The 24439-nt window shown below is 39.0% G+C and overlaps 1 protein-coding gene across 1 annotated transcript in view; it reads left to right on the top strand.

Moving 5' to 3' along the window:
- The window catches only part of SHROOM2 (shroom family member 2), a 127082-nt gene that overhangs the window by 38662 nt on the left and 63981 nt on the right, over positions 1-24439 (top strand). Inside the window, exon 2 of the mRNA XM_086768172.1 lies at positions 14501-14652. Coding sequence (XP_086624298.1) covers positions 14501-14652 — 152 coding nt within the window. The remainder of the gene's footprint in view (positions 1-14500; positions 14653-24439) is intronic.

Genomic DNA, 24439 nt, shown 5'->3' with positions numbered 1-24439 from the left:
TAAACAGGAGGAACTAAGCCATCTGAACACACATTTCTCATAGTCCTTACCTGTTCTTGAGATGGAGAAACTAAGAACAACACAGGAAATGGGGATAGCTGTCTGAAAAAAAAGACCAAAAAAAATTAAAATCCCAGTGGTTTTGTACTGCCCTGCTTGGTAAGAGGCTTGCAGTATGTTCTTATTTTGAACAGCCCTCAACTTTAATCTGTAGTAGTAATATACTTTTTTTGATATTAAAAACAAACAAGCAAAAGCTCCAAATCTACCCTTAGGTATACCACTTGTTTTACCTGTTCAAAGGGGAGTTGTAGTTCTTAGCAAAAATAGCAAGGTTCATCTTCAGGAGCTGAGATGACAAATACTGAAAAATACGCTAACTGGCCTTCAGGTGCATAGCTAGGCCAAACACAAAAATACAGAGGCTTACAAGTTGGTTGTTACAGTGTCTGACTTTTAGCTCCTAGAGTCTGTGTACAGTTTATAGTAGATAAGTGCTTGAAATGGGTAATACAAAAATTTCCTTGTCAAACAAGGCGCTACTTGAAGAAATATCCCAACATGAACATCTGAACATAGAAACAGTCTGAATTCCAGGTGCTACCCCCTGCCTCCCTTCATTCAAAGAGGAGAGAGAGTCAGGACTGCAGTAGCAAAGTGAACTTACAAACCACAAGTTTGGGGTGAACTCCTGTTTCTTCTCTCATCACCCTGTTCTTGTTTTTTCTTCCTTTTTCTGAATTGTGATCGCCTAATTACTCTTCTTTTAAAACTAAGCCAGAGTAGGCAGCAGTGAAGTGGTGCTTGCTCATCTTTTGTGTGTTATCCAAATGTTGGAATGCCTGCCCAGAAAGTAGGAGAGCTTCCTTCTTCTGCCTGGGGGGGTTTGAGCCCACACCTCCTACAGCTGGGAGACTGCCCAGGCTGGATGCTGGGTCATTGTGGTGCTCCTCACTCCTGCCAAAGGAATCCCAGACAGGGCTGGGGTGAGAGTACAAAGGGAATGTGTGTTGTGTGGGGTTTTTTTTTCTTTTTTTTTCTTTTTTTTTCCTTTTTTTTTTTTTTTTTTTTTCAGAGCATGACTGGGGTGCTTTTTGGAAGAGATGAGTGTGCAGTCTTAAGTACAGATTTCAGCTCCCAGTATTTAACTCAATAATGAGTAGCGTAAAGCACACACATACTAGTGGAAGCAGAGAGAGAAACCTGCAGTTACGCTTCTCTATGAATATGCCACATCTGTCAAATCTTTGGCTAAAAGAATGTCTTTTCCGAAGCCCCTTCCTAAGAAATTGAGATTAAAATGTATTGCTGCGTCATTAGCATTTAAAGGAGGGGAAATACTCCATCAACTAAAAACCCAACCTATTCAGCTGCAGCCCAGCCTTCAGCGTAACTACTGAGAGAACCACTCGGTGATCTACCGCTCTCTACAATTAATTTTTTTCAGCATCTTATAGTACACCCACTTATTCTTCAGGCAACTATGAATGAGGAATCCCAGGAAGGATTTCCTAGTGGATAAAAATGCATCCATTCAGCCAAATTTTGAGAACAGCCTGTTATTTCTAAAGTAAAAGAAGGCAATGAACTACCTTGTTGGAAAGATTGCATAGACTAACACACAGCCTAAAGTAAGCTTGAGCTATAGATTTTAAGCTTCAGCTGGGAAATGGTAGAAGACCCAGTTGGATAATAGATTTACCTAAGAATGCAAAACGTTGCCCAAGTTTCTGGAAGTGACGTGGTTCAGCTCTGCAGGTAGCTGTGTACCACTGATGTCTAAGCCTGCACAATCGGTGATCCAGAATGAAGGCAGGCATGAGGCAAAGGTGACAGGCATCTTCAGAAATAAAAGTGTTATTGGAATTACATGCCTCCAAATGAAGTTTTTATTAAAAAAAAAAAATAAAGTTTTCATCCTCTTGACTGAGTTTGTGATGCAACTAATGTAATGCTGATCATAGTCCTAGGTGCATAACGGAATCTTCAGCTGATGCTCCAGTTTCCTGAATCACAAAATGTTGAGTTAACCCTGTAGAAGGCTGGTCGGCCTCTGTCCCCACAGCAAGCGATGCAGAAATGTGTTGTCTGTTTCATTTGGAAAGCAGAAGGCTTTGCAGTTGTTAGTTTAGTCAAACATTCAGCTTTCTTCCTACCATCATAAAAAAAAATCTTAATAAAAGATTTTCCTACAACCTAAGGTGTAAAAATTACTGATTTCAGAGAAAATTTAAATACAGTTCAAATGAAATTCTACAGGATGTAGCTGTTGTAATATAGGATGCAGTTTAAATATTTGAGTATTATTCGGAAGAGTAGATTGTTTCTCTGTGGTTTTTAATGATGACAGGTGTTATTGTTGAGCTAGACATTTAGCTAAGTCCTGCAATGCTTTGGGACCTAACGATCTTTGCAGGATGAGCTTAGGATTTGCTTTGAAATTTCAACCTCCAAGTCGATATTTACAAAAATACTCCTCCTTTGCGACTGAATCTCAGCGTACGTGCATAGATGTTATGCATAAAACAAAAAGCAGAGGTTTTGTTTAGGCAATCCTTTGCACTTCACCATTTTCAGAATCACGTGTCTGCTCAGAGTATGTTTGTCAGGGAAGGCAGGCTGTGGTGACAGGCTTGAGAATGAAAGGCAAGTTTGGAATGTAAGTGCTGCATACAGTGGACAGGCCTTCCAGAAGACCATGTTGCTTTTCTGTGAAGATGGTCATCAGAATATGCCTGTGGGAAATTGTCAGGACTACCAAACAGTGGGTTAAAATACTGCTCTGCTCCCAGCTCTTGCATACTTCAGCACTAGGCTTTTAAAACGTGTCTTGTCTCGAAGGAAAACAGCTGTTTCATGACGTTCATAAATAATACAGACAGTATCTTGTGGGTTCCACAAAATACTCAGTTTCCTTAATCGTGTTACAGGCTCAGTTCAGAACCCCAGTACTGGCAGTCTTTAATGATCCGTCAGTAATCAAGATGTGCAAGTTCAAAATCTCTTGTGCAGTGCAGTATTTACAACAGTCAACCTCCTGGCAATGCTGACATCCTAAACTGGCGGATGACAAGAATTTTTCACTGGTATGTTTGCATAGTGCTGGAATACATGCTTCTGGGAACTGTTTGTGTTCACCAGCATAGGCAGCAGTGGGAGACATAAGCCACACGTATGATGACGTGCACATGTGCATATACAGTGGTCCCACCACTGATGTGGGAAAATAGAAGTATCATTATAAATTTTCTCCTGTTCTGCAAGAATTATTGTACAAACATTCTTTCCCAAAATTCCACTCATACTTCAGCAAGGGCTGTGCGGTGGAGTTGGGACTTGTGCTTCGTGAACAGGATATGTCTTTTAGTAAGTGCATCTATACATATGACAGATACTTTTGCCAAACAGAAATACAGATGTTTGTCAAATTGAGTAGTTTTGTCATAATTAAATATATCCTTTCTTAATCAGGAAAAACAACTAATTGCATGTGTAATGTTTTGATATATCTTTAAAACTTTTTTTTAACTCTTTGGAGTAATGTGCCTGCTCTTAGAGCTAATTATGTCAGCAACACGTGTTATACAATGAAGCTTTTGATAAAGAGCTATGAATGAAAGCCAATTTGAAAAAAAAAGTCAATTTAGAGCAGTAAGTGTGCTCTAATTTCAGAATATAAGAATTTCTCCTGCGCTACCTCACAATTTACTGCTAAATCCATGCAGCTTTTTGAAGCTCCTATTTGTATGTTTTGTGTAAATTTCCATTATTTTAATCCATGATGATTTTGGTGCATTAGTTGCTAATTCACAGCGCAATCCTATAATTTAAGAAAAAAATAACCTTTGTCATGTAAGTATGAATTACATGACCCAGTATAATTGGTTAATTATCTCTCATTAATCATAGGAAGAATTAGACCTCTGAAATAGAGAAAAGGTGGCAAGATACTTGCAGAAATGCCAGAAACGCTTGCATATCTAATTTCTATGGTAAATTTTTAATTAGGAAGGAATTTCTTCTAGTGTTCCATGATGATATTAAGTAATGGAATTGTAAGGAATGGTATATAGGACAACTACATAAAATGAAGAACCTAAAATTCTGAACACCTAGGTCTGCTTAGAAGAAATGAAAATTTCTTTTTTTTGAGAAAGATTTGTGGTTTTTTAAATCTGAAATACGTGGCAACAGAGTGCTGATGGTTAGGGGAAAAAGAGCAGGATAATGTGAATGATGCCTAGGGGTATAAATTGCTATAGATTAGTCCCTCTCCACAGAATTGGATTTTGCTTTTTTTCAAGTTCCTGACTCAGAAGAGGCTTAAGATGCTGGTGCTTAATTCTAGCTACGTGAATGTTTCATGCCATGCTCAGATGAGTGTGTGCCCTAGGAAAGTAGGTGGGTACTATTTCATCTTGTCAATAAACTGCATAAAAACACTGATAGGGTTTTTATTTATATACTTTTGGCTTTTATTACTGTGGCATCATGAGAGATTTACATTGGTTGTATTAGCAGTCTGTCTCTTTTAAAGGGACCCTCTGGTGCCTCTGACCATAGCAGTAAGCTCAGACACTGCAAGGTGACAAGATGGAACAGCTTGGGCAGAAACTGCCGTGCAGTCCTTTCTGTAACTTGCTTTCTGAACCTTGTTTGATAATTTTAGAAGCAATTGCATTGCAGCTCCTGACCTAGAGAAATACATTTAATGCCATATTTAGTGTTTGCTTGCTTCATCTTTTCATGTTTGAATTCTGGGTGAAAGTGGAGTGGGGGAAAATGCACTTCCTTTACTGGCCTGCTAATAAATAAGAACAGAGGAGAAAGTAAGGGTGAGGTTTTTGTTTCTGTAATAATATGCATTTTTGTTCTCTTGAGGGTCATCCCACTAGCTTCCCACTTTTTATGGCTTTAAGAAAGGAGACTTGGGATTGCATACAGAGTGCACAGCATAAACATGGATTTGGTAGAGTAGCAACAGATATCTGCATCTATTCAGTTTTAAGTACTACATACTTACAGTAAATGTGGCTGTATAAATTATCAAATGATGAATTAAGACAGCTTTAGGGTTTGTTGCCTATTTTAACACTGGGATGGGAGAGAAAGGAATAAATACATCTTGTTGATTTAACTTAGCTTTAAGTATTGGAATTGCTGAGGAAGATGGTGGCAAAGGAAGGTTTCACTCTGTATACAATTTGGGTGCTCTGTGAGCCTGAATATAAATTCTGAATAAGCAAAAGTTGATGCAAAGAACAAAGTCTGTTGTCAGCAAACTCATATTGTAAGAGGAGCCTGACCCTTCTTTTGAGAGTTTTCTTTTTAGAGAAATGGGTAAGGGAATTAACTTGCTTTAAAATTCAGCAGCTTAGTGAGGTTTTGGGGGTTATTTTTTTGTTGTTGTGGTGGTTTTTTTTTAGGTTGAGTAGCAGTGCAAAGGAGGAGTTCTTGTTGAAGAAATTGCTGTCAGTCTTTGAGAGTGGGTCATTCAATTCTCGTTAATGCTTATGTGTGCTAGACTGTTGCTTGGAAATGTAACGTTATGTTCTGCTCACTCTGTGTAGCAGTGGGTTCCTAAATTAATACTTCAGTGGTAATTATCACTTTTGTGATAAAACAGGATTTTCAGGAGTAGGTAAGACTATTCTTGCAACAATTATTGGGGAATGTTATACTTTCTCACTGTCTGAAAAATCAGCATCTATACTACAACAAAAATGGAAGGAAATCTAACACTGTTTCTAAAATGTCTGTGTCTTTTGGCAGACCCATCACAGTGCTTTTTGAAACTAACAGATGATGAAGCAGCTTTTTGTGTTACTGGGTCTTAATCAGTGCTACCTGTGTCTAGAAGTGTTGCTTTTTTTTTCTGGAAACCACTGCAGTTTTTAGACAGGCAGAGATGCAACTTAAATTTTAAGTAAAAGATTATGTGTAGACTGATTGAATGAAACAGATTAACTTCATTTCAGCATGTATTATATTGCTGTCTACTAGATCTTTCAGTGTCTCTCTTTGAGGCATGTCGAAGTTCTTCACAAACTGTAAGCTGAGGAAACTGGACTTTTTCTTTGTAATTAATGCGCAACCATACCTACATAACCATACAGACCCACTCCATACCTTTTTTCTTTAATTTGTCAGTAAGTCCTACCCTTTCCCTAGTTATGCAGTAGTGTTTTACAGGTTATTGGGTTGTATTCGGTATGCTACTGTCAAGGGCACATTGGCAAGCTGTGACATTATTTTCCTGGGATGGACAGGAAGGCAGAAAGATAAGCCAGCCTTGTTGGAAGTATATGGTACTTGCAAGTAAAAAGCCTTGAACCTTATGATCGTAAAGATTACTTTGTCAGGTTGTATTTTTCCTCTTGGAAATCTGTTCCTGTTATCAGTTTGAAAAGATAAAATGTGAGTTGTTTCTATGCATAACCTCTTTTTTAACCATTCTTATCATTGTTCGTAGTAACTGAAAGTACAAAAATGTAGACCTATAAAAGTGCTTAATGTTAACTGCACAGATTACATGTATAAACAGCCTGTCTATATATAACTATCCATGAGTAAACTTGCACAAGTAAATATAGATAAGCTAACCCTTTCAAACTTCTCTGGTAGAAGATTTGTTAAAATAAGTAAACTGCATATAGAGAAAGAAGTTCTCTTTTGACCTTCTGGTTATTTTTTTTTTCATGGCACAGTTATGTGCTTCTTTCTATACAGGTTATTTTGACATTTTGGAAAAAAAATAGGAAGGTATCTTTAAGAACAGTGTACCATATCCATGAGTTTAGATGGGTTCCTCTGGGTTGGATGCCCTTAGCTTCTGTAAAATGCAAAACAAACTCTCAGCTAAAAATAAATGGGAGTTATTTTTTAGTAATTATTGAATAAGACGTGTACAGCTTGCCTGGACGAATGCTGTACTAAGCAACAGCAGCAGAAGCATGTCTAGATGTTGATGAGATGCTAGAAAAAAAAATGAAACTTGAGCTATACTTTGCAAGCGTTACACACATGTTGGTGTGAGGGAGGGATGGGACAGGTTCTCCAGGTTCAGGATCAGCTTCGACAGCAGGCATCTTCCACCACCCCTCCTTCCAGGATCTCCATCTTTTCGACTTTTATCTTAGCCTTACTCTTACTCCAGGTAAGCTGGGTCCATTTTGCTTTCCTTTTGCATGGATACCAGCCTGGGGCTGTCAGGATTGTAAGGGCTAGGAAGCTTGCCCTAGGACTAGTGCTGCCCCAGGGGGGGCTCTTGCATATAAAGATCTCTAAAGACTAAGTAGTCTAAAGACTACTACCTGTTTAGTTGCTCTATGGTGGTGGAATATATGCAGGCCTGCTGGTGTGGGTTATGTGCGCTGAAAAGGCCTGGATATGTTTCTAAATGCTATTGTGGTAAATCTCACTGAGATGGAATTTTATTTAGGAGCTGTAAAATTTGTCTAGCAAAGCTTAAGTACTAATAGCAAAAAAAACCCCATCCCTGACACTAAGCAGCCCCACTGTCCTTTTCCTGATATATTACCTCTGTGCTTTCAAAGCATCAAGGTGGTTTTTAGTTCTGGCTTTTTTTTTTTTTAATTCTAGGGCAAGTGTTCAGCAGTGGTGAAATGTTTCCAGCTTCTGTTACTGAAACAATGGAATCACTTTGAAAAAACTTTTAAAATAAACATTTGTAGTTCAGTTTTTAAAACCTATAAATCTACATGAAGTCTTATGTCCTGATACTTTTTCATGTGGAATTTGTGATTGTTGTTTCCTGGGGCAAAGATTCATTACATTTTTAACTTCAAATACTTTACTTGGTCATCAATTTGCAGAGCTAATAATGACCCTATGCTTTAAATAGACTAAGATAGAACAACTATATCCTCTTAGAAATAGTAACCGATGATTTATAATCAGAAAGGTTTTCTCACAGCCTAGTGGTAGGTATTGTTTTGAATTAAAGTTGGAATAAAGTATTAATCATTTTATGTATATGTATTAATTTTTTAAAAGCGAAATGGTGGGTGTTTTACCATACTTTTGGTAAAAACCACACTTCTGGTTTGATGAACTCTGAAGTTCAGTTTGAGCCTGGAGTTAGTTTTTACAGCTGTAATAAATCCCCCACAAAAATGGCCTGTTCTAGTGGAAGCAACAGCAAGCCCTTAATCAAAACAGTGGAGTAGACACAATTATAAAAACTGAATAAATACTTAAAGAACTGAACCAAGTGACAGCTTTTAAAAACATGATGCTTGCTTTAAAACAAAAAAAAACAAAGACAAAAAAAAAAAGATTGCTGGGCAAATATCCAAATGTCTAAATACACCAGATAAAGAGCAATTAAAGGGCCATGATAGACTGTGTCCTATTACTGAACTCTACCCTTTAAAAAAAAATGTTTCCAAATTGATTTTTAAGAGCCACCTGTTGACAGAAGGCAGCGCTCCTGCCAGCTCACGGTCTGCGTGGCACGATGAGGAACGCCGAAAGAGCAGCTGGCCAAGGCAGGTTTCTCCGCCTGTTCAGAGGTTCTGTGAGCCGTTGCCATAAGGTCTAGGGAAGAAAGAAACTGCTGTTAGGGACATACATAGCCCTAGACTAAACTCTCCTAAAATTTAGTGCTGTTTGCTGTGATGTTTAAAAACAATCTGAGGAAGAGGAGGTATGGGCAATGGTTAATGGGGTGTGAAATGGTCATAGTGGGCATGAGGGAAGTTCTGGCTGCTGTATTAAGGTAGAGTGTCGCCAAATGCAGCAGATACTTACTTACGTGCCTGACCGAACTATAGGAGAAAGTGGCCTACAGGAAAGATGGGGAGAGACTGTTCAGTAGGGCCTGTTGTGACAGGACAAGGGGTAATGGTTTCAAAATAGAGGGAGGTAGATTTACATTAGATATTAGGAAGAAATTTTTTACAATGACCGTGGTAGAACACTGCATTTGCCCAGAGAGGTGGTGGATGCCCCATCCCTGGGAACATTCAAAAGCAGGTTGGACGGGGCTCCGAGCAACCTGGTTGGAGAGGGGCTCTGATCTGGTTGGAGATCCCTGCTCCTTGCAGGGGGGTTGGACTAGACGACCCTTGAGGGTCCCTTCCAACCCTAACCATTCTATGATTCTATGACTCTATAACTGCAGCGACTGCCAAGTTAATAGTATTGAATAGTACTGGATAGGCCCAGATTTTGAAAGTTGGTAGCACATAGTTAAGCTTTCTTTGTATGATGTTCCTTAAAGGTCGTGTTGGGTCGTTGCTGCTGCTTGTTGGACTCACTTTGCCACACATATCCTCCATCGTTTTCGGCTGTTTTTTCCATATATGCTTCTGAGCTCATCTGTAAAGTGGGGATAGTGTTAGTTCCCTGTCTTGAGATTTGGAAGGTGTCCTTCCAACAGTCTCTTTAATATCCAAGTACTAAATCACAAGTAGGAGAGAAAGAATGCAAAAGAGTATAAAATCGAATGTGTTAGCCTTGCCCAGCTTCTAGTGCATGCATGCCTGTGCGAGGTGCCTTACGTATACACATCCATTCCCTTTGGACCAGTTTGATCCCATTGCAGTTTGCACCCCTGTTTTATCCTGCCTCGGTTTGACCCATGAGTCTTGCTGGTGAGTGCAGCCCTTGCCACCCAGGCTGCACTGGCAGAACGTATAGCTGGAGTTAGGTCAGTTCTGTCACTTTTATGTTGATTCCACAAAGTTCCACAAATGCCAGACTTGAACTGTAAAGGTATTTCTTCTTTGTTTAACTCAGTGCAAATCAAAATAGTTAACACTTCCTACACTTTACTTGTTCATAAAAAGATTGCTGTTTTTTTTTAAAAAAAAAAAAATCCATGTTGGATGCTCCTAAGACAAACAACCACAGAATCATTTCTTGGCTGGATGAGAAGTGAATTATAATAAAATAGTTTATCACGGCCCATAGCAGAGCACTGATAAATAGTGCTGTTTTTTCCGGTGTTTGTCTCTGGGTTTGGGTTTCCATCCCGTCTCCCACACTGTCCAGAGAGAGCATGGACAAGAAACTGTCATCATTGTAAACAAAACTAGATCTCTTGTGTGACATGGCATTTCCCCAACCTGTCTCCTGCTTGTTTATACAGGTGCCTGTAGAAGAATGTGGGTATTTTAAGTAAAGCGTCAGCCCTGATAAACACAGAAGTGAAGGGGTCACATTCTAGAAGTGGTGCTCCCCATCAACACTGCAGCATTTTAAAGCTGCAGACGTAGACCTTTATTTTCCCTTTCACATGTGTTACGAGCAGTGGAAATACAGACTTTTAAGTGTCCTTTGAATGTGTTTGTGTATCTAGCTGTTAGACCTCCCTCCACAGCTGAACTCTTCCAGCATTTCAAGGCACTTTCTCCTTTTCACAGGAAGAATTTCACATACCAAAGTTATAAGTGTGTTGTTTTTTCAATCACTTTAAAAAAAAATCCTAACCATTATCTACATCTGTGTCTTGTATCAGTCTCTGATCAGTTCTGTCAGTCTCTTCCTGTTTTGTGGATATGATATTTTATAAGCAAAAATAAATTTGGGAAGATATAACAGTTAATGTAGATAACGTCATGACGACAGAAGTCTGCGGTTCCAGTCCTCCCTGATCCCAAAGTTTGCCTTTGCTCTTGGCCATAGGGAGGTCATCGGGGACAGCAGGGTGAGAGTTGGAGACTGTCTAAACAGATGCTTTTCGTCAACAAACATCCTTTTCATCTCCTCTGGAAAACACTTCTTTTTTTTTGGTAGCAATATCAACATCCCTGTTAAGGATAGGAAGTCATGGTGTTTACTCTTGTTAATTTAGCATGGTGAGAAGGATGTAATTTGTTAATACCTATCAAAAGCATGATTTGAGGGCGTTTCTGTAGAGCTATTCTTTACTCATCCAAGATAGGCAGCGTAACCACAGCTACGTTTTGAAGGCTTATGTCTGTTATTTATAAGAAAATATAAGGTGCTGATTGTTTTTCTTGTATGTGTCTTGTGTTTCCTGCTATTGCTATAAAAATGTTAAGATGTATACTTTATGGGCATTCAGTTCCCGCAAGTACTCCAGACTGAGCGGAGGGGCTGTTCAGGGTTACGTCCCGTCGTGTCTGCCTGCCGACAGTGATGGAGGCAGATCTCTTCTTGTTGACTGTTCTTGAAAGACTTCATCTTGAAGTGCATTTTCAAGGCTTTATTTTCAGCTATTGACTGTTAGTTTTTCTGGGCACTTGAAATTCAGAAGAGACTGGACCTTACTAAGATAAATAATATGGACTTAAATCCTGAACACGGCATAGCATAGTTAACTCTATAAATGGGTGAGTGAAATACATTCGTGCTTGAGTTGTGAAAAATGGTTGTGAAATTTTCAAGTGTATTTGCTAGTTCTAAAATGTTTATGTATTTTGGTTGGGATTTACACTTCTATTGAAGATCTGCTGAGATGGAAAGTTTATCAGCAATTGAATAAATAAAAACAATAAATGGAAAGACTAGTGAACAGAAAAAGAGAAAACCTGAAGGAGAAGCTGGATTGGCACTATCCAAGTTTGTGCCAAGAAGCCAGGTTAGTAGGGCAATGTTTTTGATGAATTCTCTTCCTCATGGATTTTTTTTTTTTTAACTATGTTTCTTTAAATATGTGCAAAATCTAAAGCTTTTTTGATTTGGTGTTTTGGTTTGTTTGTTTGGGGTTTTTTTTCAGTTATTATGACTAATAATAACTAGTTACTAGTGTAACTGAAGAAATTGTATTTTTCCTGTCTAGCTAGCATTGCCCTTTCCACTTAAAAGTGTGTTGTCAAGTGGAATCGCATTCATGCAGCCATTTGGGGATCTGAGGTAAAACCAGTAGGGAAGATTTACGTTTAAATTTGTTCAGCTTGAGGAGACTTTTACTGTGAATGAATATGTAGTTTTTATTCTCCCTAGCTGCAGTTGATCTGGAGGCAAAGGTATTAAAGAAAGCCACTTCTAGCTTTCACGAGGATAGCTTCAGCTTTGTATCTAGGTTTTGATTTTTTTTTTTTGAGGGTTTTTTTTTTTTTATTAATGTTGTTTTGGACAGCCAAAGTCTCTTTGGAAAGCTTGCACTGTGTGGAATGTGTAGTCTCCCTGCTGAAATGAAAACTCAGAGGGGGTAACTGAATACTCCCTACCGTCAGTGCATTGCCAGCCTGAAGAAAAAACAAACACACTTACTGAGAACAATGAACATTCCTTGAAACCCTAGGAGACAGATTTTTGTTTTTTTTTTTTTTTTTTTTTTTTCCTTAAAGACAAGAAAAGACCCTGTTGAGCTCTTCTAGCCCAGGTGGCAGGGCCCAGGGGCTTCTCACCCCTTGTCATTCAGTTGGTGCCTTGCTCAGGGCATAAGGGCTGCAATTAGTTGGCACCTACATTTTGGAGTTTAAAAGATGTCCTCCTACAAGATATTTTCCCTCTTTTTTTTTTTTTCTTCTTTTTTTTCCCCCCTTCCTTCCCACCTCTGTTTGACCTTCTCCTTGTAATTCTAGTGATTCAACTCTGACTTTCAATAACATTTTCATGCTGCTTTTCTAACCTGCTGGGCTTATTTAGTGGTAGCCCAGAAATGCATCTGAACACGTGGAAGATGTAGGATTGCCTTTTAGGAGGCTTGAGATTCAGGAGGCCCCAACTGCCTCTTCTCTTGCTCAGCTCTGCCTGGCTTCAGGGTCTCTCTTAGGGCAGCCACTCTGTACCTGACATCCCTGAACTAAAATATTTTCCTTACATATAAGCAATTTCCTCTGCTGCTCTCTTCTTTTCAACTTTACTGAAAATTTGCAGCGATAATTTGGTATTCTGGTAAATTCTTGATGTTCAGAGGATAGGCAAGCAGGTCAGAAACATCTCATAGCTTGAGAACTAGATATATCGGGATGTAGAAACTTGCTCTGTCTTTAATTATCTGTGTTTTTATTAAGATAAGATGTTCTAGAAATTAAATTGCTTCATTAGTATTAATAATGAGCATTTTAGCATTTTAAGACTAAGCATTTTTTTTTATGCCGTTCTTTTTGGCTTAGTTTTATAGGTCTGAAGACTTTTAAGAACATTTATCCTAAACTTACATAAAGAGAGCTTTTATGTGCCTGCAATAAGATTGCTGGGGTGTGTGAGATCATCCTAATGTACTTTCATCAAGAGATATTGCTTTATTTTATTAGGTTATTTAATTTATACTTTGATTGCTGGAGTGTCTGTAAAACCTGTACTGTGAGCTTCCGAACTCATGAACTTAGGTTTCCTCTGGATTTATCTTGTTGATTGACTTTGATGCTTCAGAAGATGGCAGTTCTTTACGAAGCTTTCTGCAGTTGGGGCAATTAGAAGGATTTCTTCTTTGTAGGTTCACTGGCATTTAATGTGTGGGACTCTGAGATATTCTAGTCAAGGTACAGTATAATGAAGGTGTAAATGAAATTCTTTGCTTTGAAGACAAAGTGTCAAATCTACAAGATGAGATGGGATATGGACTATGAGCAAGTGAGGGAGGAATAAAATTAAATGTGTAGATCATGAGCCCAAGTAACTGAGAAGCTGGAGGCTGTGTCTTAGCAAAGGAGATGGCAGAAAAAACTGAGAAAGCCAAGGGCTTGATTTGCAAAGTGTTCAACACCTACAGCTATATTTGAAATCAGTTCAAACTGTTGGTACTTGCTAGTCTGGGTGATCAAGCTTTTGGGATTTGTTTTAAATTTTAGCTTTTAGCTCGTAATGGATTTGTTCCCTTCATTGAGGTGGGAATTGCCAAAACTTGACTCTTTAATTTATCTTGTGTGTGTTTTGCCACATGTTATGAATAGTTTGTAAAAATTCAGTGCAGGCAAGAGATGCCTGTGGCAGCAAAATAATCTTCCAGTGAATTTCCCTTAGTATCACAGTGTTCTTCAGCAGTGTGACATGCTGTTTTTCTTCCTTTAATCTCAGACCGTCTTCTCTTCTTCTAGCTAGAGCTGTTGGTTAGCTGTATGGATTGTAAATTCTCAGATATTTTCTGAATTGTTATGTGCCTGATGAAAATAACTTTATTTTCCAGACCAGATTGTTATGCAATATTTTGGGGTTTTGTAGCATGCCAGATTTTTGGAGTTTGACTCTATTGTTAACATTATTGACTATATGGGTTACCTTCTCTAAAGAAGCAGATTTTAAGATGCTTCCCCAAAGCTCTCTTTGCAAGTATGATTACCTGTCTTGTATTGAACAAAGCTCAAAATGACACGTTTTTGACTCCAAAATTTCCATCAAGCTTTCTGCTTTTTTTCAGGTTTACCCTCTTCCACATCTTTCCTGTTCTAATTGTCTCTGTATCATTACTCTCTTTATAACATTTTAATATGTACTTTGAAAAATCATTTAAACCACTTGATTACTATATTCTATGAAGCCAATATTGAAAGCTCATTAACTTATTTAAAGATGTCACTATGCAACCTGAATAATTCTACCATTTGATGTGCTTTTTCTTCAGATTGAAGATGGGAGCAAAGCTGCAGCTGTGGACAAGTTGCTGGCTGGGGATGAAATTGTTGGCATCAATGATGTGGGCCTCTCTGGTTTCAGACAAGAAGCAATCTGTCTGGTGAAAGGTTCACACAAGACATTGAAGCTTGTAGTAAGAAGGTAAGCTTGTGTCCTTCAGCTGGAAAACCAAATGTGTCCCAGACTGTGAGCTACTGGGCAACTAAATTTGCTGAGACTTGGCAAGATAGTGGTGTTCATTCAGTGTTATTAATGTGCGTATTATGCAGTGTTACCTCCTTCTTGAACACAGACTCTTTATGGGTGAAGACGTGGGGAGAGGTAGCCTATTGATCAGAGCAGCAAGTGAGGCAATATATTCTGTGAATGCTGTTCTGATGTGCTGAGCTGGGGCTCTGTTCCTTTCTGTCTTCCTGGAGCAGGCTGTCCAGCCAGCCGTGCTTCCCTGCCTTTGGTGTGCGGACATGGGCAATGCTTTTTAGTGGGCTTGGTGTGCAGGCCAGTTGGACTGTGAGGAATGAGTTACACAGGAAGCTTTTGGAAAAGCGTTTTCCTGCTTTGTGAGAATATTTGAGGTCTCAAGTGTTTCTTATGTGGTTTGGGTGAAGAATACTTTCTGTTAGTTATTAGTGAAGGGGAGAAACTGAAACACTTTATCAAAGCAGAACATGGTACAGAAACTTTTTGTTTTGTTATTTTGACTGACGACTTTTAACTTTTTTTTAATAATGAATTAAAAATAAGTTTCATAAAATTGCTTTTTGATAAGAATGGGCAGATGTCAAAGTAGGTTAAATCTTATAACTTCTGAGAAAAATTAAAGCCAGGAAATTTGAATAACAAAATCTTTGTCATTAATTTCTTACTCTGATTAATCAGAACTTTTAAATTATTCTTATCAAATGACACCGGCCAGCCTTTGAGATAATTTTGGTTGTCTTTGTTAGAATCTAAAAAGATTTCTGTTGCAACATTGAAAATGCAGAGAATTGGGTTTTGACAGGTATGATGGTAAATATAAGCACTGTTTGAAGCTGTCTTAACTGAAAACTATCTTTTGTGAAATAGCACTGCTATGTAAGAGAGGCACAAAAAGCATGCTTTGCACCTTTGTGTGTTTTTGACAGAAGAAATTACAGGAACCTGAATCTCTTTCATGGGTGATAGTTTATACCCTGACCAATACTTACTTCCAGAAGCTCTCCCAAAATTTTGTAACATTAAAGCTAATACATGCAAAATAGAATCCATTCACAACTATTATAAATCATGTTGATGTTCATCAGTTTCAACTTGCACTGACTATTGTGGTAAAAGCACTTCTGTTAGCAGAGGTTACATCAACTGGTTCTGTCATGGAAAGGGAGAATTTAAGAGTTGAGAAGTTTTATAGGCATTGAAGAATCTGCCAAGACAGCGAGTCTTAATTACTGTGAAAAGCTTCAAACCAAGTGGAAAGATTCCCTCTTTCTTGGTGCTTTTCAGTTTTATGGAATCTATGAATTCTGATCCATCTTTGGAAATGGCAGAAAGTTTGGTGCTGAAATACCTTCATAAGAAACACATCTATGACATTCTTATCATCCCAAGTACTTCACTTCAGGCATGAGATTTTGGAGAACTTGCACAGCTAATCAAGCAGCTGTTCTCTACAGGCAACAGAGCCCCATTGCTATGCATGCCTGCATGCACTTTGGTGCAGAGCTGATGGATTTTCATCAGTCTTTTCTCATCCCTCCTCTTTTTCCTTCCTTAGCACATGCGCAATGGGCAAAAGCAACCTCACTGTTCTAGCCAAGAGGCTGAAATAGTGGCTGTTGTTAGGGAAAACATTTTTGCCTTAAATTCATGAAGACTTGCATAGCTCCCGAAAGAGGCAAGAGTCTTTTGGGTCATTGACAAGCCTGCATAATATTAGGTAAAATTTCATAAAACTTACTGAATGAAATTAGCCAGGGTTTTTGTCTGTGTTTTTTCAACTTTGCTCTTTCCCTTGGAAAGTTGCCTTAGGACATCAGTCCTTTGACGGTCAGAAACCTTTTAACACCCAGTCTCATTTTATTCTTGGCCAACTCGTTCTTAGACACTGCTGTCTGTGTGCTGAAATAGCTTTTCTTTTCCTGTTGGAAGTTCAAATGATGCAGGTTTTATAAAAGCCTTGTTGCATGCTTTCTTCCAGAAGTTATGGTTTGAACAACAGTATTGTTTTCTTCTGTTTGCCCTAAATCTTAGGCTGAATTTTTATGAGTGTTTTAAACAGTCCTGTCTTTAAGCAAACCAGTTGTTTAGTCTTTGTATGAGCACTCCTGCAGGTCTGGATTGAATTGGATCAGGGAACTGATCTGACTGCAAAATTACTTGGGGAGGTAGGTTTTCAGCTGGGTAGGACCACCCCTTTCAGAGGCAATCTGCAGTTTAATTAATTACAGCAATCTTGAAATGGCTGCCTTAACATTTTTCAACCATTTCAGTCTTCTTTAGATCCACCCTTACTGTTCTCTGGGGAGACTGGGAATAATCCCACAGTTCCCTTTCATTTAGTTACATATGAGATGAAGTGTGGGTTTGCAAGTCATCTTAGCATCTCTTTGTCTGCTTGCCCCTGTCCTTTGTCTAGCACTGTGATGCTTCTCTGTAGCATTGATTTAACATTTTATTCCGTGTGGGGGTCAGTGTGATAATCTGAAGTACAAAACAGGCAAATTGTTCGAAGTTCAACAACCCAGTGCTGAGGGCTGACAGAATCTTTGTTTTAGTCATGTTTATCCCTGCTATCTGTGAGAGTTAGCTTGGGAAAACAAGATCTAGATTTTGTGTTGAAAACTATTTTTCCATAGCATTGTGTTATTTCTAGACTGATCCAGAAGTGAAAAGCAGACTTTTTTAGAACTATAATGATGTGGGAAAATTACTTTTTAACAAAAAAAAATTATTCTGGAAAGTAGAGAACTTATTTTATATTAACATCAGTGGAATTAATCTAGAAAAATCAGATTTTATTTGTCACTGCTGAAAAGTGTGTCCATGTGAAGTTCCTCCACATGGGTCACTCCTTCATGCAGTAATGCCACGTTTTGATCTTACAGTGATCCAGCTATTTCTGTACCTAGGAAGCAGTAGGGTATGCTATTTTGGGTTTAAAGTCTAATGTACCTACAGCCAAGAGCAAGTCAAAGTTTCGCCATGGTGAGTAACATGTTTCCTTCACAATAATTAGCTTGTGATTGTAGCAAAAGTTTCTCAAGGGGCTGGTTTTATTCAGCAGGGGTAGCTGACTTCCACAAAATTGTTTTTACCTGCTATTTTTAAAGAATCTGATGCTTGACTTGCATAGGGAAAACAACATTGGTCTCTAAATAAAAGTGCCTGCGGTACCAAATACTCAACATAAACGTGCTGGCTATCAGCACACATGCTTTGCTGTATTTTTTCCTAAAACATTGCATAGTTGTGATCTAAACCAAATCAGGACTGTGCAACTGCCTTAACAACACACATGATGTTAAGTAGCTTACACATATTGATGGTTGAACGAGTGTAGTGTACTTTTGGTCTTGGATTAAAAGAGGACTCAGGAGGCTTTGTGTTGTTTTCTCAAGTGGATTTGTCAAAACAACACATTTTAATTACGTGGTAGTTCTTCAGTGTAGTACTGAGTCGTTTCTTGAGTAGATTTCTTTCTTAGGAAGATGGAAAGGAAAGTGTGCTTATGATGTTTCTTACAGGAATTGTATGTGAATTTCTCTTGCTTTGGAAAAGATGTGTGCATGCTGATATATGCACGTATAAAATTGCTCTGAGTGTTGATACTGAGGTGGTTACCATACTCTGTAATTTAATTCTTCTGCATACACTTCTAACTATAATTCTTTTCTAGTTATTAAATATAATCTCCATTCCTTTGTACATGCTAGAGATAAGCGTATAATCCATGAAAGCTTGAAATTATTTTTCACTATGAATTCATGAGACACATTAAAGTGTTAAAACTGTTGGCCACTTGATAGTTCCGGTTTTTATAGATATCAAAATATTTAGTATAGGAAACGAGTAGAAAAATACATGTAGTTTTGCAGATTTTAAGCAAATATTACATATGTTTAATCAATGATTATGATTGAGTATTGCTTGAAGAACCAAATGTATTTGTGGAGAATCACTGTTGATTAGGAGTAAAATTTATTTTGCCATTAAATTTTATTTCATTGCTTCTTGAACTAGGGTTTGTTACAGCAGAACAAATAGCAGTGATTGCTCTCTTGTTGTCCAGTAGACATAGTTCTTCCTTTTTGAAGATTGACCTTGGCCTTGCCTGACCACGAAGAGATTATTTATTTATTTATTTATTTATGCCTGTATTTTCGTCCAGACTTTGGAAATAGATAGGAAACTGTAATAGGGCTTTCCAGGGCTGTATATGCCTGCGTGTACCATTGCTGTAAGAAGTAGCCAGGCCTGATAGCCCCTGGCTATCAGGTTTTCCATGTTTCTTGAAATTGATGTGGGTGTGAAAGAGTGTGTGGCTGTGCAGATTCTGAGTATACAGACTTTGCGAGTGGGTATTTGTAACAGATGCACCCAGCTGTAGAGTTCAAGGCCGGAGCGTTTCTGTGTGGCTGCAGATGGCTGGGCTGTTAAATTCCCATTTCGCAAATTGGCTGAGAAACGGGTCGGTGCATTGCTGTAGGCCCACTCTTCTGCACAAAGCAAGACGGCTAGTTTTACGTGCGTGCTGGATAGGATGTCTGCCAGCCCCTGCTCATAGCCAGGTCTTACGATGGAGAGAGGAGCAAGCCACGAGTGTCAGGATGTGTGACAGGGCATCACCAGGCTGAGGCTTCTATTTCTCTCCTTTGGTGCTACCAGTGAGCTACCACGGCTCATGAAGGGGTGGCAGGAACCAGATAAGCACAAATGTAATGTATTGTGCGAATTGCACAGCACCTACAGGCGTGCGATGTCCTGTGTTTCAAGGCATGCCTAGCAATCCCAGCAGGATCTCTCTGTGAAGGCATACTTAATGGAGCAACTGCCAAATAAGCCACTCTGCACATGCGTGCTTGGTGGGGGTCCACAGAGGAGGCCGGCTGGCATGGAGCTCCCCTCCCGCTCAGGCATGCCCCCCACCTCTTCCACAGGCAAACTTGGGCTGGTCGGACCTCCACTGTGCTTCTCCTCCTTCTCCAGTTGTGTGATCCTGCACTACTGATGGAAGAAATGGACACAACAAAAGCACTAGTGCACATTTTCATCTTACATTTTCAATAGGTTTTACCTTGGAAGAGCCCTGATGAGGACCATTTTCCCTCATTGCCTAACTGTTGATGCAGTCACTTAACCAACAGGGAAACAATGTGAAGCCATGGTTCCCTTCACCATGACCCTAGCAATACCATCCAGATGTTTGAACATTTACCATGCAAGCTGTCTTTTTAGTGGGGTGTATATCTAAAAAGCACTTTTATTTCTTAATTTTCTGCCCACCTGACCTGTTTCTTAGTTACGTTAATGTGATTTGATTCATGCTGTTAGTGACACACCAATGGACGCCTGAGGTGAACATAAGCTTCAGTTCCTCCAGTTGATGCTGTATGGTTCCTAGTTTCAAAGAGCAAATTGTGTCACGCTTTTGGATGTTTATCTTGTACAACTGTCAGGACTCTCTCAATACATATGTCGTGATTGACATGTTTTGTGTTGTGGCAACTTTCACGATTTATTTCTTTACAAATCTAAAAAAAATCCAGCCTGTAAAGCTTGAATAACAGTCAAAAATCCAACAGATGTCAACATGTTTTACCGAGTCAACTCCATTAGGGTGATGTTTGGAGTACTAGGAAGGGCACAGACATTTCTTTGTGTAAAGGGAATCCTCTATAATTTGAATATGCTTATTCAAAAGATATTGTAACAGCTTGTGGCAATGCTGTTCAGTTTTATTATGTAATTACTGAAACTGGGCAATATTGCTTTTTTTTTTGTGGAATGGAATATACATCAGAAGGTAACAACCTGTGAGTCATGACTGGTTTCCAGGTTTATTTTTTCTTTAGTCCTGCAAGCACATGTCGAAATGGTTAATTTTGAGCATGAGTAGTCTCATCCAATTAGTGAGAGCACTCACATGACTGAAGATGAAAAAGTATACAAGTGCTTACAGGATTTAGCCGTAGCTTTTTATCAAGTGGTACATCGGATTTATTCTTAAAACTGCTTTCTACTGGTGAATTTTCGTGTAGGTGGTAGAAACTGTAATATGTAGCCCCTTGAGTGAGAGGGGGGAAACAGGTGAGCCTCCTAAAATTCTGAAGACTTACTCATTTCACATGGTACTTTCACATACACACACAGAGGATTTTTTTTGGTGTTTAATAATACTGTAGATCTCTGCAAAATCCTGACTGAAACAGAATTATAACTCATCCATTAAAGACCAAATAAATAATGGTTTTATGTCAGGAATCTTGTTTGCATTTGGAAGGAATGCTTCTGTATATGTTGAAATATTGAATTGTTTAGGATTGCTCTTAAGCACTTAAGAGCGTTGGGTTTCTTAAACACTACCGAAGAACTTTGACATGCGCATGTAGAACTTAAGGAGAGCAGTGATACTCTTGTTTCAGTGTGTTGCAGTTCTCTTTGTGGTACATTTGGGTTACAGATTTCACCTCCTGAAGATTAAATGACTGATGAGATTGAGAACTTGGATGCTTCTTGAATGTTTCAGTGTCAAATAGCCTACCGTGTTGAGTGTAGAGATTTTATGATCTACTTGATCAAGTAACTGCATGTAACACCTTCCAACTTGAAAAGATGATAAAAAGGTTTTTAAATAATTTCTGAATCCAACCCTTAACACCAGAAATATGACCACTTAAAAGAAGGGAAGGAATGTAAGTGTGTTGCAGCTTTAGTTACTGAATAACTGAACAAATTTACATCTTATCTCTTACACAAGAAACCCATTATTTTATGGTCATTGCTGCTGAATCTGCATAATACTGGATCACCTGGCAAAACAAAGTCTGGAACAGAGACAGAGCTACCACACTGCAGAGTTTTATGGCCCTTACGCTTTTAATCCAGCTTCATGCTGAGTGCAGCAAAAGGACAGTGTGACAAAAGCTGGAGTTTGGGGAAACTTCTGCTGGGTTACAATTGAAGTTGGAGTCAGTTCTTTGGCCTGCCTCACAGATCAGCCTTGCTGGCAGGTGGGCAGCCAAACTAAGGGGTCGCATCTGACAGAGAAGAAAGCACTCTGGGGGATGGTAATGTCTTCAAAATCTGATCTAGCATAGGGCACGTTAGAGTGAAATAGCTTTCCCCAAACTTGAAGCATCTCAGCTCGTGATATTGTTCTTTGTGAAGGCTCAATAATTTGCGTCATGTGCCTATAGTGTTTTAACCAGGAATGAGATGAACTAAGGCTGGGCCATGTCCTGAAATGCCCTAGGACTGGAGGAATTCTTTCCTCACTCCTGTTTTTGGGTCACCTTGGACATGGTTAGGTAAATCACAGCTGAAATCAGTGTGGGAATGCACCACACCTGTGTAGAAACACTGGTATTTGAAATGTGGTTTCTGAGGAAACTCATTTCGTTTGGGACAGCTATCGAACGGTAAGCCCACTGCAGTAAGCGGCTGGGAGGCAAAACACAGTTGTTGTTTCTGGCCACAAGCAAAGCAGGGTTTCCACGGCCGCACGCTCCGAGGATTTGGCAAGTTCCTTCTTGCTGAAGGCAGCATGTTGGGCCAGTGTAGGCAGCTGCATGCTGCTGTGCTTGCTAACTCCATCCTGGGCAAAGGTGGTGGTGGGGAGCGTGTCCAAAGGCTGCTCAGTGTCGTGTTCCTCGCTCCTGATCCTTTGCCTCAGCCATGGTCAGACAGCCTAAAATTCCCATGAGTTTTAACTCCTGCTGTTAGCATTTGCCCTGTCAGAGGATGCGTTTTTCTTCAGCCTTACTGGTGAATGAAGCCTTTTATGTGTTTATGTTAAAGGTTAATTTCTTTAGCACCTTGCTTAGGTAGCATGGTAATTTCCAAAATGTTTGAAAGTAAACCCTGCTAGAACTAGTATTTGGAGATTATTCTTCAATATGAGAAGCATTTTAGATGCTTCCAGATGATAAATACTCATTTTTAAAAAATGTTTTATTATCCTTCAGAGGAATTCTGATAAATCATGGCAAAAACTGAGGTAAGAGAATGATATCAGGAGTTTAATGTTATCTAGTCATCAAAAGGCATATGCACAAAATAAGCATGAGGAAAAAGTAGTTATGTAGCTTACAAAATGTATGATAAATCCCAAGATCAACGCTTTTATCTTGGACATCCAGATGTGTCTGTCTAGTTCCCCAAGGCAGAGTAAGAAAAACAATTCCAGAATATGAAAGTTTTATAATGGTAGTCTATTGTGATTTAGCAGGCAGGAAGTTTGATCATTTAATACTTGATACAACTTAATACCTCCTTGTCGACAGTGCATATCTTATTTATAAAAGAAATTGCTGTTCCATCCTGCTCAAGCCTGTACAGTTGGGCTGAGGTACAAGGAAAACTGGAGCAAACTGTGATGGTGAGATCCTGATTTGCCCAAGTTAATGACTGAACTCTTTAAGAGCGTTTAAACTTGATCATTTAGCTGCATTTGTTTGTTTTCGCAGACCTAAGCGAAGGATTTTGCAGGTCTCTTTAGTTTCTGTTTATGTAAAATGGAACTTACTAGGTTGTGAGATAGGAGAGGAGCTGCTCTGCTGTCCAGAGGCAAGGTCCAGCTCCTCCTGATCCTTCCAGCATGGCTCTTTTTAAAAGAGACACTGTTGACTGTAGTGCCAGGCTGCTGTTTGCTTCGTTTTAAGACCCAGGATGACTGGCAAATGGGAGGGCAGACCAACTGATTACACAGTGCATGGGAGAATAAAGCCAAGAGCAGTGCTCTAGGCTAGACTCTATAGGTCTTACTATGGTTGAGAGGAAGGCAAAAGGCAATTGTGTAAATCTTTGCGTGAATTTTGGCAGGTGAGAGTAGGCACTTAAGGTAGCATATGCTTCTTTGCTGAAATTTTAGGTATTTGGACAGACACCCATAGCACAGATGTCTTGTCAGTACCTTGTCTGTCAAAATACTGGTTCAGTTTACCATTCTAAGACATCTGAATTTTAATATGTTGCTTTTATTACTACTTTTCTATCTTTAGAAAGTCCATAAGTTAAGCATATGGTTTCAGTTTTGTTTTGCTTTGTTTTCAAATTCTAGATCAGTTCTTTTTTAGGGATACTTTTGGGGAGTAATTTCCTTTTATGATAAGATACTAGAAGCTGAAAATGCAAAAACAGGAACTCCTGCTGTTTTGCATGGAGAAAAATGCTGCAGTTCCATTTGCTGCTTCCAGAAAAAAACAAGTTGATGTTGTTGTTGTTGTTGTAATTTGTCAGCACTTTTCTTGGAAAGGTAACTATGAAGGGAGTACAAGGTATTCAGATACTCAGTACATAGAGACCAAAAACAAATAGCAAAGCCAGAAACATAGTTTTGTTGATTTTGCTCATGCATGGAGTTTTAGTGAGTTACAAATGTTCAAAAACAATGGCACTATCAGAAAGCAGTGTGTTAATTTCAGGTGTGTCAGTGGAGCGAGTCGTTTTAAAGGTGTCTAAAATCCAAAAACTGCTGAGTAATCTCCCTTAGAAAACAAAAAGAACAATGAAAGTGTGTCAAAGTCCACGTTAAAAAATGGACATAGACAAAATCTCTCCTGACTTCTGAAGATCACAGCTATAGCAATTAAATATCTGAGGACTTCTTTTAAATATGGAAATAACACAACACAAATGCGTTTTGTTGGGGGGGGGGGGTTGGTGGGTGTTTTTTAATGCTAAATAGCTCAGTCTGTAGTTTTCTCCATGGTTGAATCCTGTGCTGGTA

The sequence above is a fragment of the Chlamydotis macqueenii genome, chromosome 1 (genome assembly GCF_036417535.1).
Source record: "Chlamydotis macqueenii isolate bChlMac1 chromosome 1, bChlMac1.mat, whole genome shotgun sequence".
Taxonomy (NCBI): domain Eukaryota; kingdom Metazoa; phylum Chordata; class Aves; order Otidiformes; family Otididae; genus Chlamydotis; species Chlamydotis macqueenii.
Note: the sequence above shows the minus strand (reverse complement) of the source record. Positions and strands in the feature narration are given on the sequence as shown.